Here is a 14,432-nt window from a genome sequence, read left to right as displayed (position 1 = left end):
TCCTTGCAAGTCCCAAGTCCGTTTGGGGCCCACGACAAATCATCCTCCGGCTCTGTGTAGCGTACAAATCGAGAAATCCTATTTCGCCAACTTCTTTGAAACAAACGGGAAACGCTGGAATCAACTATACGCTCCGACGTTCGATTTTCCCATACTAAAAGGATTAGCTCCGACGTTCGATTTTTCGAATACTAAAAAGATTACATGTTCGCAAAGCGCCTCATTCAGAAGGCCGTTCATCTTCATCAGGTTTGAAGATTGGCTCCTCTATTAATTATTCTGTCAGCTGAACGGAATTTCAAGTGTTTCGTTGTCTTGTTTTCCCCTCCTTATTTTTTCGATGCAGCATCATGAAAAGGGTTTACTGGCGTCCGAAGACGTGGAGCTTCGGATCAATGTACACTATGGAGTTCCTTCTACGGCCTCGATTCTTGCTTTTGATTCGATTCAGCGCCTACTGGCAATCGGCACATTGTAAGTTCACAACATATTTTTAGTGATTACTTCAGATTTTCTTTGCGCGTGTATTGACTTGATATTTGAACTGGAGATACGTCAACTTGTACCCTAAAATGTTTCCATGTGAAAGTGAGTCTAATGTGCGCATCAGTTATGCGATGGATGATGATGGACAAGTGAGTATTTAGTTCTTGATCGTTGATTAATCTTATTGGAGTTCTGGCAAGTTCTGTTAGGAAAAGCTTAAGAGTCTATGGTTCAGATCGGCTTACGTAATTCTCAATTGCATATATATCTTATGATCGTTGTTTTCTTTTTGAAGCTTCCCCTCATTGTGCTTTTTGTTGTGGTGTTGCTTCAAATCCATTAGTTTGGCTTGGTTTATCCCTGTTGTTTACCATAATAAGACTGGACTATGTTCATCACCATTAGAACTCAGGATATTTGGGACATTATTTTTCCAGTCTTTGTTAAGTAGAGTAAATGGCATAAGATCATAATCTTCAAAGATATATGCAGTGCTAGTGGTAATACTTTCATGATGTGGGCCTTTGTCTAGCAATTCAGAACATGCCTATTACCATCTGCAGCTCATTCCTGATAGTCTTTTTGCAACTTGAATGCAGGGATGGCAGGATAAAGTTAATTGGTGGTGATAATATCGAAGGACTTTTGATTTCCCCAAAGTTGGTTCCTTACAAGTACTTAGAGGTTTGTCTTCGATATCCATACTCACTCCAAACTTTGCTTGATGCTCTAGAAAATCTGCCTTTTGAAATTCAACTACAACTGTGCTATAAACTGAACTTCCTTCTATGTCTGATGCCTGAGGCACTTAAAATGATCATCATTATGAGCTTTTCAGTGGAAAGATAATTTTGGGTAATTTGTGGACAGAGAAATTTAACTGGCTCAAACAGTGTAAGTATTGCCCTTGAGAGGATGTGCTACGTCAAAGAATTTCATCAATAGGTGATCAAGAATGTCAATTGTTAGCTGATTGGTAATACTGTAGTAGTCATTAACTAAGATTTGATGACAAATTAGGTTCTTATTCAAGTCAATTGGCTCTTTGTATTCTTGGCGATGGGCGTCTCATGTCTGTTGGATCAAACCCACTCTGCACTGTTGCTGAATGGCTTTGTTCATATCTTGATCTTTAGCGCTCCCGAATTCGAACGATGTCTTTCTCTGGTGTTAATAATCATTATGTTTTTAAACAAGTGTCATTCTAAGCCATGTCTTGCTAGTTATCTCTTCAGTTGCACTATTAATTTGACTGCTATTCACTTGTCAACTAGAGGTTGAGATTCTAAAGCATATTGCACTTCTGATTTTCCTCATTTTTCTGTTTGCAGTTTCTGCAGAATCAAGGTTTCTTAGTTAGCATTACAAATGATAATGATATTCAGGTGTGCATAATTCTCTTGATCTCCTTTGGTTGGTGTAGGATGAAATGCTTCTCATTTCTGTCATCTGGAATGCACAACACTGTCTTGTGCTTTCTTTATGTTCTCATCATTGTAGTTATGCCATGTTAAATTTTTTTCTAACACTGGTTACATCCTGAAAATTGATATGGAATGTATTATTTTCTTAGTTCCCTCACTTACATAGGCTCGTCTAGTTGCCATGTCAATAAATTTTCTTGTTAACCTAAGTATTTGTGCCAGCATAAGGATCCTAAAAGTATAAATGTTTGTCTTCTCCTGGCATGGAGTTTTTCTTTGATTGCTTTCATCTTAAAGCATTTTTCTCTGTGAATGTTTTTCGTAAATAGCATATATCCTTACATGTCAATAATCTTTACTCTCCATATGCTTTCACCTTGAAATGGTTCTCATCATTCAGGTCATATTATACTTCTGCATATACAAAGTGATAAGTGGTAATGCATTTGATCCATCAGTACTACTTAGTTCAAACTTTTAAGACACTTTTTTTCTTATAAGAGATTGGGATTAAAGTGTTAGTATTTTATTGCTGTCTTGACAGAGAAAGTATTCGATCTACGTGGGTTGCCTATTCAGCTTCTAGACTTTTATACATTCTTATCATATCAATATCACTCAGTTAAACTCTATGATCCATAATCTAGCATAATAACATTAAGTCTTTCAAATTTTAAAATAAAATAGCTTCTCAGGAAGTTCAGATTCAGTGAGGCTTCCAAATAATTGGTTTGGGATAAATAGCTAACTATTTGAAAATCCTTCCACCTTTCAGGTTTGGAATCTGCAGATGAGGTCAATAGCTTGTAGTTTCCAGTGGGAATCCAATGTAACTGCCTTCTCTGTAATCAGTGGCTCGTCGTTTATGTATGATGCTGATATGAGTAAATTTTGCGTTGCATGGTGTTGCAGACCACCATGGGGACTGGTATTTGTTTATGCCACATGATACTTGTCTCTCTTCTGTTCTAGGTATGTTGGTGACGAATATGGGTTAATGTCAGTTCTGAAGTATGATTCAGACGGTGGAGAGCTTCTGAAATTGCATTATCAACTATCTTCAGATTCTCTCGCCGGTTAGTACTTTAAAGAATCACTAGTATTGCTTAATGGCATACATTGTTTACTATCTAGTAATTGCTTAAACATACTCTCACTTGGTCATTTTTAGGTTTCAGTTGTTGCTTGCCCTTATTGGTATATTGAATCATTGATCATTATCATTCTACTTGTGACAAGTTGATTTCTCATTGTCAAGACTTAAATTTAATGTTTCTCTATGAACAATTATACTAAGCTCATCAAAATAGTCTGATATTCCCTAGGTCCAAACTGCTTAGCAAACAGATAAAAACTGGTAACTGGGAGTCACCTAGGATATTTCAGAGAAAGTTCTCCAAGAACATATTTACAGTTAAAGACTAAGGCATTAAGTATGGAATTTTGGTTTTAGAATGCATCTTATGGAGTAGGTTATTCCAGAACTCTGAAAATCTCTGTCAGATTATTTGCATTTTAAGCTTCATGCCATATAGAGAGTAAATCTTCTATTGTATCATCAAAGACTGTCCACTCATTTACTTTATTGAGTAAAAATTTTATATCACTCAAAGCTCTTAAAATCATTCCTGAAAATTTAATCAGTTAGATAAGGTGTGAAAGACGTGCTGCTCTGTTTCATGTGTAGTATTGCTTCCTTATCACGTTATTGCTGTCTTTGTAATTTTACATTTAAATGGCATCACATATACATTCAGCTTAGAAGTTTCCTGTTTATTTCACAGAAGCAACTGGGTTCTCAATCTCTAATCGGCAACCTATAGTTGGACTTCTTCCTCAACCCTGTTCTTCCGGGAATAGGCAAGATGTGATTAGTGTCTATTACTCTTTCTCTTTTTTCTTTTGTTTCAGTTTACACAAGAATTTGCATTTTGAGTTGACTGAGTATCTTGAAAAATCTAACAAGGACATATGGAGAAACTGACAACTATTTTCTCAGAGTCGGAGGTGAATTTTCTGATCAATTTTCTAACTGAATTTACCTTTTGAAGCTTTATTTGTGCTCCTGTAAAGCTTTGCATCATAGGCTGCTGGTCACACTTGACGGGGTTTGCATAGGAGCCCAAGTGATCTCTTGTACTCATTATCTGTTTCATCTATCTTCCCTCTCTTTTCTCTCATTTGAGCCTCCTCCGAAATTTTCTATTTTAAGTCGAGCGAGTATCTTCAACAGTTTATAACATGCGTGGCATATGGAAGAACCTACAACAATTTTCTCATAATTGAACTTTCTAATTAATCTTTTATCTTGTTGGAGCCTGCCCCATAAGTGTTGGACTATATCCAGTTGGTCTTCAATCTTGCCTTTCACAGTGTTTTCTGTCTTGTTATATTGATTCCCATGGCTTTCATATTGATGTGGGTCCCAAGTGTTTTTAATAGGTCATTTGGTTATGTTTGTTTAAGTGGAGTATTAGTAAATGAAGAATGAGGGTAACTTCTTTCTCAGAAAAATATTATGAAATAACCTAAAAAGGAACATGCAACTATAAAAGTGGGATGGAGGAAGACAAATTTTGGAACAAAAGTGAAGCCCTACTTCTTATATTGAGACTTCTATGGAATTTTAACAAAAATATTCTAAATTTTCAGGCTACTGATTGCTTATGAGAGTGGGCTGATTATTCTTTGGGATGTGGTTGAGGCACATGTTGTTATTGTTCGAGGTGATAAGGTCCTCCAACTGAAAAACAAAGTTGTTCCTCCAATTGATATAGATACCAATATTGTTGGTGATGAACTTTCCCATAACTTGGACAAAGAGATCAGTGCTCTTTGTTGGGCGTCTACTGATGGGTCCATTCTTGCTGTTGGATATATAGACGGGGATATTTTATTTTGGAATACATCAAAAGATTCTTTAGTTGGCGGCCAAGAAACTAGATCATCATCAAATGTTGTCAAGCTACAGTTGTCATCTGCTGAAAAGAGACTCCCTGTCATTGTTTTACACTGGTTGGATGACACTAAATCCTGTCATCGTCCAGAAGGTCAGCTTCTTGTTTATGGCGGTGATGAGATAGGATGTGAAGAAGTTGTTACGGTGGGTTCTCGACTTGATGTTTGACAGATATTACATTCAGTCCCTATTATAAATGTACCTTTGACAGGTTAATTCTGAATATCTAAATTATGGAAGAAATACTATTGGTCCACTACCTTTTAGATGTTGATCCAGGAGAAGCACTCTTATATTAAAATGTTGGATTTCTTTATTGGGGGATCAAAATTCACTTTGTTTTAAAATTAATATATGTCAGTGATCTACAAACCTTGATAATTTGATTTCCTGCAGTTCTGTAAACATATGTATCTCCCCATAATTTTCCTGCTAACCTGATCCATGTACTGAATAAAATAACTCTATTTCCAATACCTTTTAAGAAATCAATTCCACCTACGCTTATATACTTTACTATTGTAGATTGGTCTGTGATACACCTCAGTGAATTTAATAAACAATCTTCTTGCTGGAAGTTCAAACTGATGAAACACTAGACATTGTTAGTTTGTGATATTCTCAGAAGTTCTTTGGTTGCAGGTTCTCAATCTTGGATGGTCATCTGGAATGGAAGCAGTAAGATGCATAGGTCGTGTAGATCTCACTCTTACTGGCTCTTTTGCTGACATGATATTGATTCCATCTGCTGGTACTACGGGAAGTGATGCAAATGTTTCCTTATTTGTATTGTCTAACCCTGGGCGTATACATATTTATGATAGAGGCAGCCTGTCTTCCTCAGACTTGCAGTCCAGGGAGGAACAACCTATCTCTGCTATAAACTTTCCTGCTGGAATACCAACTGTTGATCCTCGGATGACAGTGGCAGAGCTTTTTCTTATACATGGAACCATAGAGGGCATAGAATCCAAGGCAAGTTTCTATGCTATGTATGCCTTTCCTGTTCCATATCTTTTTCAGGAGTTGTTAGTTATCCTGATCCTGAACTGACCTAGTCATGCTTCTATGTCTAATTAGATAGCTGCAATGAGTTTAACACAGGGGTGGCCTGCGAATAAAAAGTGGCCATTGACTGGGGGTGTAAGTAATCATGTATCTTTTGGCAAAGATAAGAAGGTCCAAAGACTATATGTAGCAGGCTACGAGGATGGATCAGTTCGAATATGGGATGCTACTTATCCAGTCCTTTCGCTCCTTTGTATTTTGACAAATGAGGTTGGAATTTAATTGAACTCAGGGAACTCAAAATGGATAAAGATAAAAGAAATCATTCTTCTTATTATATTGTATCCAGTAGATCTTTCCGCACGTGTATTCAAACAATGCATGTATTTCTAATGAATGGCAGGTGAACAGTGAAGATCTGGTTGATTCTGGTGCCTCATTGACCAGAGTTGAGTTGTGCTCCTTCACATTGAGATTAGCAGTTGGCAGTGAATGTGGTCTGGTTAGAAGTGTTTCTTAAATGTCCAAACACTCAGCAGCTAGACAAGCTTTTGTTTTGTGCTATTTTTATTTATTCTTGGTTTAATCTTATACAGGTCCAACTTTACAACCTCCGTAGCAGCAACGGGACAAACTTCCATTTTGTTACAGAAACCAAAAGAGAAGGTGATTTTAACTGTCTATCTCACTTTCTTTGATTCTTTGAAGCACCTTCATCACAAGATTGATGTCATTGATTGGATTCAAGTTTGAGAACTCATATAAAAACTTATGGTCTGCAGGATGCTCTGCTCAATCCTTGATCTAGTTGATTCTAGTCTATTTATAAAAATTATGATCAGGATGGAGGGTTCTGTTTTGAGCCATGGTGCATAAGTACTAATTACATTAAGCAAGATTGGTATTCCCAAGTATCCTCTGCTATTTTTGTTTGACACCATCCTCATTCATAGGAATTACAAGCATCCACTTAGGAATTAGATTGAGTTACTAAGTCCAGTGTTCTACAGTGCATTGAGATTCTGTATAAGATATCTGGTCCGATATTTCAATCTTGGTAGATTCATATAAAACTTGAGCAAAATATTCCAGGCCTATATGTTTTGACATGTTAGAATAGCTCAAAAACATTGTGGAGTTGGTTCATTTGTTCTAAGAGCCCTATTATTTGACAACCTTGAAATTGGATTATAGAAGGTAAGTCCAAAGGAGCTTTTGAAAAGATATTAGGAAAAGGGAGTTATTTCACAAAATTTTTAAGGCATATAATGTCTTAATAAATCAGTGGCCATATGTTTTCTCAACTTGATATTCATCATCATTTCTACAGTTCGCAGTTCTTCTCGAGTTCAAGGACCTAGGTGCGAAGCTGTTTTCAAACTTTACGAATCAGGAGTTCAGGCACTGAAATTCACAATCAGTGGATTCAAACTTATCGTTGGATATGAATGTTCACGAGTGAGTAATATCTTTCTAGCTTTTCATATAAATCTATGTGTTTATGAAAGGCCACCTAATGAGGGCAGTCCTCACTGTGCTAGATTTCACTTTGCCCTGACTACCTTGTAAATGCTTTATTTCCTGCTCTTTTGGAGGGAAGTCAGGGTCATGAAATAGGTTATATGTTCCCTCTTATCCTTGGTTAATTGGTATTGAGGCTTATGTACATTATCTTTGTTTCAGATTGCAGTGATCGATGTACATTCATTATCTGTTGCATTTATAACAGAGTCTATATCCAACTCACCAGTGATATCGGTACTCTGGAAAACTTTTGCTTCTGAAAATGCTAGAGTTACAAATGAATCGGTCCCCAAAATCCCAGAAAACTCTACAGGAGAACATATATTCATTTTAACTAAGGACGCAAGTCTCTATATTACTGATGGTCGTGGCATGATTATCTCAAGGCCTGTACAGTTGAAGAAGTCAACAGCAATTTCATTGTATGTTATAGGCAAGTATTCCCCATTAATGTAAATTAAATTTTCTTTCTCTGAGTGTATGTATTACTTACTGGTAGTTATACTTCAGAAAGCCGGGCAGCAACCCTTAGGTCTGTAGATGACAAACAGTTGTCAAAGGATGGTGAGTTAATAAACGAGCTTTCACAGAGTGGTGCTCAGGGGAATGAGAAATGTGAAACTGAAGAGCACTCTTCGGATAAAATTCCATCTGCACAGAGCTTGAAGGAGTCATTTATCTTGCTTTGTTGTAATGATTCACTACGTATATACCCGGCCAAGTCTGTGGTTCAAGTAAGCCCCCCAATTTTTCCCATTTCCATGCCTTTGATTATATGTTTTTATTAACATGATATGGTTTCTAGGGAGAAAGTAAATCTATTTATAAAGTCAAACTTTCCAAGCACTGTTGTTGGTCTACAATTTTCAAGAAAGATGAAAAAGTTTGTGGACTCTTAGTATTCTATCAAACAGGAGCAATGGAGATCAGGTAAATCACTCCATCTCAAATTTCTGTCAGTTTATACTGTATTTTCATTATCCAGAGGATTACTTATTAGATTCTTATCAGAAGTCTTAGCTTCTTTGTTTTGAATGTTTCTCAATGACATAAATTAAGAATAGCAGAAATTAACTAGAAGCTATTATAAACCTATTCTTATACAGATCGTTGCCTGATCTGGAGTTGGTGAAGGAATTCTCTTTTATGTCAGACTTAAGGTGGAACTTCAAGGCTAACATGGAAAGAATGATCAGCTCTACAGAAAATGGACATATTGTATTGGTAATGCTGTAAGGATTGTGCTATTAATAATTACTGCCAATCTCATGCCTACTAAACTTAATTCATATGGAAATTTACTGTTACTAGTAAATGTGAAGGATCTTGGAAAAACTATGTTTACATAAAGTCTTTCCTTTTCTCAAATGTCTTATGCGTTGCTGTGATAATGCATTTTAATGCTGAGCATTTTGCACAGGCAAATGGCTCTGAAGTGGCGTTTATTTCTCTATTAGTGGGTGAAAATGATTTCAGGTATCCTTATCATGTTCATGAGCAGATTCACCAATATGCTTATTTGAGCATAAGAGAAGGTCCAGAATACACTTTATAAAAAGAACATACTTTCTTTTTTTTCAGGATTCCCGAGTCCCTGCCTAATCTTCATGATGAAGTGCTTGAGGCTGCGGCAAATGCTGCAATTAGTGTTTCATCTGATCCCAAGAGAAAACAGGTCTTAAAAACTGATTCTGTTGGTTTCTCAATTTTTTTTATATTGCTTATCTGTTTTGTACAACTGCTTGGCTTGGTACTACAGGGAGGTAATCTTGGCATTCTTGGCGGCATTGTAAAAGGATTTAGGGGACGGAGATCAGACAAACCTACATATCATGACTCCAATTCTAACTCTAATTTTGATCGCCTAGAGGAAATCTTCATGACAGACCCTTTTCCAGAGTCATCAACCACTACAGATGAACAGGGAGCTGCTGAGCTTAATATAGGTTTCATGCTTCTCGCCCCACCCACCCCTTGTAATATTTTCTTACTCAGACATCGCACCTTACACCTTTGATGTGTCAGGATGGTGTCCTGTCTATTCTATGTGGCTAACAGTAAATGTTTACAGATGACATCGTAATTGATGAACCTGTGCCTTCGGTATCCACTTCCTCTCATGAAGTAAATAACAAAGATAAAGGTGCAGAATATTCTGTTCTTATTCAACTTGAATTTGTCATGTGGACAAGCCTTAGAGTAAGTGGAGATACTCCTTTTGATTCGCAGATGAGAAAAGTGAACGAGAAAAATTGTTTGGTGATGGTGCTGACATTAAGCCGAGACTTAGAACACGGGAAGAAATCATTGCCACGTACAGAAAAGCGGGGGTAATTTGAGTTTGTTCTTTGACCACCACACTCTGACCACATAGGGGCGTTTTAATCATTTGGTTTGTTTGATCTGTTTTTCTTATTTCCAGGATGCCTCCTCCGTTGCTGGACAAGCCAGAAACAAGCTTCTCGAGCGCCAAGAAAAGCTTGAGGTAAACTCACCTTCAAAAGAATGACATAAAGCTAGATGTATTTTACTGATATTAGTAATGGTAATGCGTTGGTCTAGACTGCAGTCCAAAGTAGAAGATAAAGAGGGACTAACTAAAAACAGAAATGGATATGCAGTAGTACACAAAATTGCGTTTTAAGGCAAAGTTGTGCAATGTGCTAAAATAGATATGGAATAGTACACACAAAAGAATGACACAGAGCTACATGTATTTTACTACTCGCATTAGTAGTGGTAATGCCTTCTTGCATTAGAATCCAGTGCAAAGTAGCATGAGGCAATGGGGGAAAAGTCTCAGTAGATGCGGAAAGGGGAGAGGAAGTGCTGAATGTTACCTCTTGGACTTTGGCATATAACTATTGATGACATCTCTTCTCTTTACTGTTTCTTAATAGTGATTTATCTCCACACAGAGATGCCAAATTTATTTCAGTGTATTGATTTCTGTGTGATCATTAGAAATGTGATTTTCGTGGAGTCTGCCGTAACAATCATCATTTTTTTCTTCAGAGAATCAGTAGACAAACTGAAGACCTACGGAATGGAGCCGAAGACTTTGCATCTTTAGCGAACGAGCTTGTCAAGGCAATGGAAAAACGAAAATGGTATCATATATAGTAGCATTCCAAAATAAATGCATTTCTGCCAGATTTCCCTCACAGCAAGTTCGTAAGGCTCATAAAAATGATGAGGGCCTAAAGCATGTCATCAGATCCTTGGGTTCATTGCTAACTCAGGAGCAAGTAAATGCAAAACAGTTTGGAAATTTGGAAAAGCAGAACTTTCTGTAAATCTAAGGGTTTGCAAGTGACCTAAATATGGTGCAGCAGAATTACTTATGATCACCTTGAACAACTAATGGACGGGTGAAGTACAGTCTTGTGACTGGTCCTACGTATGTAATTTTCTTGTACATTGAGAATGTACATAAGTGTTCTATGTTTTCACTTATTATCAAAGTGATTTAATCTCTTTGTTTTCACTTATTATCAAAGTGATTTAATCTCTTTGTTTTCACCTATCATTCACCTTAATATTTTACGTACAAATGCATATTGCCAGTTGTAACGATAGGACTTTGTTCTGGACAAATTGCTACTAAAGTTCTTGCTGCAGATGGGTTATGCGCAAGAACTAAATGGCATATACCTGAACCATTACTGTATTGACTTGGAAGCGGCAAATTGATTCAGGGTTTCGAAGAATGTGTTTTTGTCATTTTGCGCATCAATGTTAATCATTACTATCATGAAATGCATCCGACCGTACCAAGATTTCTTTTGTCTTCATGAGGATAGTGTTGTAAACTTCTATACCTATTGTCAGCACTCACAATTTCATAAGCAGGTCTCCGGGTGTATTCATTTTCTTCATAAACTCATCCTCTTAGGAGGTGTCGAGGCAACTAATTTAGTGAAAATTTCAATTGTAAAAAACAGCATCCCCATCCAAAAGTACTTAATATTCTGTAAACTTATTAGTTTCAATGTCATGGTTTATTCAACTTCAACATTTGCTATGATTAACCTGGCTGCACTTTAAGGATGGCGATACTAGCAGCAAACGTGAACATACAAGAGGAATTTTTGCATTAGTAGAAATTCCTTCTTCGCATGCACTATAATACACCATACGCAGAAAACTTGGAATTTCTTTTAGTGGTAGAAATTCCCTATTCCCAGCACTGCAATACACCATATGCAGAAAACTTGATCAGATAAACTTCAGATACACTTCCATTTTACAAGGTGAGCTCTCTGCAGCTTACCCTCAAATCCATCTTAAGTTCTCTTTTTTCCTCTAAAGCACCCAAGTCGCGAAATAGTTTGCACAAAGGGGTAGCTGCTCATTGCCAGTCAGAACAAAACATTGGCAGTATAGTGCCCTCTGATTCAATCAAGTGTTGGATCACATGGGCCCAATATTGGCGAATGGCTCATGATCTCCAGACCACCACAATACCAAAGATTACACAAGAAAAAATCAGAAGATATGGAGACCAAGTTTCAGAAAAAATGGCAATTATGAAAGTTTTTTCTTCTTCTCAGAATTCGGCCCAATGGTGAAACTTTAGCATTAGCATTCATGTACTAAAATCATTTGCCTTGTAGGCAAACAAGTTACGACTTATACAAAACTGGCTCCAAATTGCACCCAGTAGACAAGTTGATCATAAAAATAGTAGTTCTATATGATGGTCAAGCTCCAGAACTGCGGGCTCCACTCTAAACCTGGAAATATGTTGCGTATGATTCTAACCTTCTAGGACCAGTGCCCTCCGTGAAGGCCATCTACCACTCTTGAACTAGCAATCCTTCTAGCAACAAGATCTTTCAATTCTATCTCCCCAGGGAACCTATTCTCCTTTAGTTTAGAGAATACCTGCATCAGACAAATCAATAGGTGCAGGAATTTAGTAGCAAGACAATAATGCGGAAAACCTAACCAATTACATCTGTTATTAAACCTGCAAGGAAGAGAAACACCAAGGCCAATCACCATTATACATTCAAGAATATAGGGCCAGTCCCGGTGAGTGTCACTTCAATCTTATCAATTACTCAAAAAATTTGAACTCATTCAGGCATGAAAACTTGGATGATCACTAACCTCCACCAGTGTACATTCACAACTGATTGGTAGGCAGACAAGAAGTCCTAAGCTAGTTTTGACTTATCCCCTTTCATAGATGGTATGGAGGTTGCATGACAACAAATGCTAGAGTATTCAAAATGTAGCCACATTCAATTACAATCAATATTTAAGTCTTTCCCTTTATTGGGAAGACATACATGAACTTCCAAACCGTAGCAAACAAGGTCTTTGTAATGGTTCTGTACAAATCATGTCACTCATTGCATGTTAAGACATTCAGTATCAAGCTTGAAAATAAATCCAATGGAAATTATCAGGAAAATATCCCAGTTCGGAGAATGAAAGGTAGAGGACAATTACCAATTCACCATTACAGTACACTTCAAAAGCACCTGAACTCTGCAGGAAAGACTGAAGGAAATTTCCGAGTAGCCAAGTGCTTGCCATACTCCCAAATCTATTTGCCCGCATGGAATAGTACCATTGGGGTGGTGCAGCAAATCCTAATCTTGGAAAAATTTGTTCACCGCCCACTATAATTCCAATCACACCAAACTGAACAACTGGTACCAGTTTGCTCAACATGCGCTTAGGTAGAGGAGGAGGGTAATTTGCAAGGACAACATTGATTCCAGGAAATTGATTTTCTAACATATTCTTCATCGTGACTGCAGTCCCTCTGCCAAAATGGAAGTTCCATGAATGCACCACCATAGATAATAATAGAAACAAGATAATCTTTATTCATGCTCCTGACTTCTGCTCTTTCCCCTTTAATTGTCCTCACAGCTAGCCTTCTTGAGTGTGTGTTTAAATGATAGAAAAACTTCAACAGCAAACAAATAAATACCAGTACTATTAATGTTCACCTAAGATCTCCGAACAACTAAATTCATATTACTATTAAACATATTTACTTAGCCCATATGAGATCCTCTTCTACCTAAAATCCTTTCTAGAATGACACACGTTTTCTGTACTTCTGAACAAGAAGAATCATGACCCTGATACAAAATATTGAATTTACACCATTGATTCTCATAGAGTTCTTGACATCCGCATAGAGATTCAGTCTTTTTGCAGATGACAGTCCACAACCAAAAGCATCTTCAATGAACAATGCAGTATGCATATGGTCCCACAGAAAAGGAGACAGAAAACAGAAAAAAATTAACTACAGGAATTTCTATCAACAAAGAAAAGAAAATGGAGAACATATAAATACCTGTAAGAACAGGAAGAACAGAAGTCAATGCTAACAGTGTTTCCGAAACCAATTCCAGTAGCTTTCTGCAAAAAATTACATTAAACACACGAAAACATAAAAAAACGACATATTTAAGTTTTGACTTATTATCAGGAGATACATGCCCATTTTGGATCCAGACTTTAGCTCGAGGGAGTAACAGCAAAAGCAAAATCATTGCAGTTGAGTATTACAAGAAATGAATAAAATAAACATATTAAAAGAACAAAGACCCCTCATAATAATACATCCAATATTTCCTTCACGTACTCGTCTCAAACAAAGCAAAGAATAATTTAAAGTATTTTTCAGTAAAATCCAATTCAACCATGCTGGAGTCAATAATTCCTCTAATTGTTGAAGATATTGATCAAACCTGAGCGGGGAACTCAAGGGACGGCTGTTGTTGTTGGATTAGTGGCTGTGAAACGGGTTGATGGTGGTGATGAGCGGCGGGTTTCGACGGAGGGGGCGAAAAGAGGTTGAAGATGTCGGAGAAGAAGAGGAAGAGGGGTAGACCCACCAACAAAAGTTGCGTCCGATCCATATTTTCTCCGGAGCTCCGGATGCAATTGACGGGTTGACAAGAAGAAGAAACAAGAAAACAGTGAAATTCGTATGAGAGGATTGATTGAGGCACCCTCTTGAGTAGCGTTTCTTAAATGTTGTACAGGATTCCAATGAA

General features: G+C 37.2%; 2 protein-coding genes across 3 annotated transcripts; one reads left to right on the top strand and one right to left on the bottom strand.

Moving 5' to 3' along the window:
• LOC105174577 lies at positions 1 to 10,920 on the top strand. Of its 2 annotated transcripts, XM_011096720.2 has the most exons (24): positions 1 to 249; positions 347 to 474; positions 1,086 to 1,170; positions 1,818 to 1,871; positions 2,686 to 2,777; positions 2,883 to 2,986; positions 3,695 to 3,770; positions 4,563 to 5,013; positions 5,512 to 5,844; positions 5,950 to 6,147; positions 6,281 to 6,379; positions 6,474 to 6,543; positions 7,208 to 7,335; positions 7,561 to 7,834; positions 7,912 to 8,135; positions 8,207 to 8,331; positions 8,508 to 8,625; positions 8,822 to 8,877; positions 8,983 to 9,076; positions 9,161 to 9,347; positions 9,473 to 9,544; positions 9,631 to 9,731; positions 9,824 to 9,886; positions 10,417 to 10,920. In XM_011096720.2, exons 1-24 carry the CDS (start codon positions 205 to 207, stop codon positions 10,522 to 10,524), a joined length of 3,285 nt encoding a protein of 1,094 aa, XP_011095022.1. In that variant the 5' UTR covers positions 1 to 204; the 3' UTR covers positions 10,525 to 10,920. The 2 variants fall into 2 exon arrangements, with proteins under 2 accessions (XP_011095022.1, XP_011095024.1); XM_011096722.2 differs by lacking the exons at positions 1 to 249; positions 347 to 474; positions 1,086 to 1,170 and having other exon boundaries at positions 2,686 to 2,739.
• Positions 11,911 to 14,424, bottom strand: LOC105174575 (selT-like protein). The gene is made up of 4 exons (XM_011096719.2): positions 14,124 to 14,424; positions 13,727 to 13,791; positions 12,862 to 13,180; positions 11,911 to 12,288 (listed from the first exon to the last, which is right to left on the bottom strand). The coding sequence occupies exons 1-4, from the start codon at positions 14,292 to 14,294 to the stop codon at positions 12,169 to 12,171; spliced, it is 675 nt and encodes a 224-aa protein (XP_011095021.1). The 5' UTR covers positions 14,295 to 14,424; the 3' UTR covers positions 11,911 to 12,168.

The sequence above is a fragment of the Sesamum indicum genome, linkage group LG11, assembly GCF_000512975.1.
Source record: "Sesamum indicum cultivar Zhongzhi No. 13 linkage group LG11, S_indicum_v1.0, whole genome shotgun sequence".
Lineage (NCBI taxonomy): Eukaryota > Viridiplantae > Streptophyta > Magnoliopsida > Lamiales > Pedaliaceae > Sesamum > Sesamum indicum.
The sequence above is the reverse complement of the archived record's forward strand: the minus strand, read 5'-3'. Positions and strand labels throughout refer to the sequence as shown.

What these genes read in the sequence shown, in the direction of transcription:
- LOC105174577 (XM_011096720.2), top strand. Translation starts at nt 205, where the DNA reads ATGTTCGCAAAGCGCCTCATTCAGAAGGCCGTTCATCTTCATCAG. An exon ending in TTGGATATGAATGTTCACGA is followed by an intron (nt 7,336 to 7,560) that starts GTGAGTAATATC and finishes TCTTTGTTTCAG; the next exon opens with ATTGCAGTGATCGATGTACA. An exon ending in AGCGCCAAGAAAAGCTTGAG is followed by an intron (nt 9,887 to 10,416) that starts GTAAACTCACCT and finishes TTTTTTCTTCAG; the next exon opens with AGAATCAGTAGACAAACTGA.
- LOC105174575 (XM_011096719.2), bottom strand. Translation starts at nt 14,294, where the DNA reads ATGGATCGGACGCAACTTTTGTTGGTGGGTCTACCCCTCTTCCTCTTC. An exon ending in TGTTCTTCCTGTTCTTACAG is followed by an intron (nt 13,181 to 13,726) that starts GTATTTATATGT and finishes CCATTTTGGCAG; the next exon opens with AGGGACTGCAGTCACGATGA. An exon ending in TGTACTGTAATGGTGAATTG is followed by an intron (nt 12,289 to 12,861) that starts GTAATTGTCCTC and finishes TGTCTGATGCAG; the next exon opens with GTATTCTCTAAACTAAAGGA.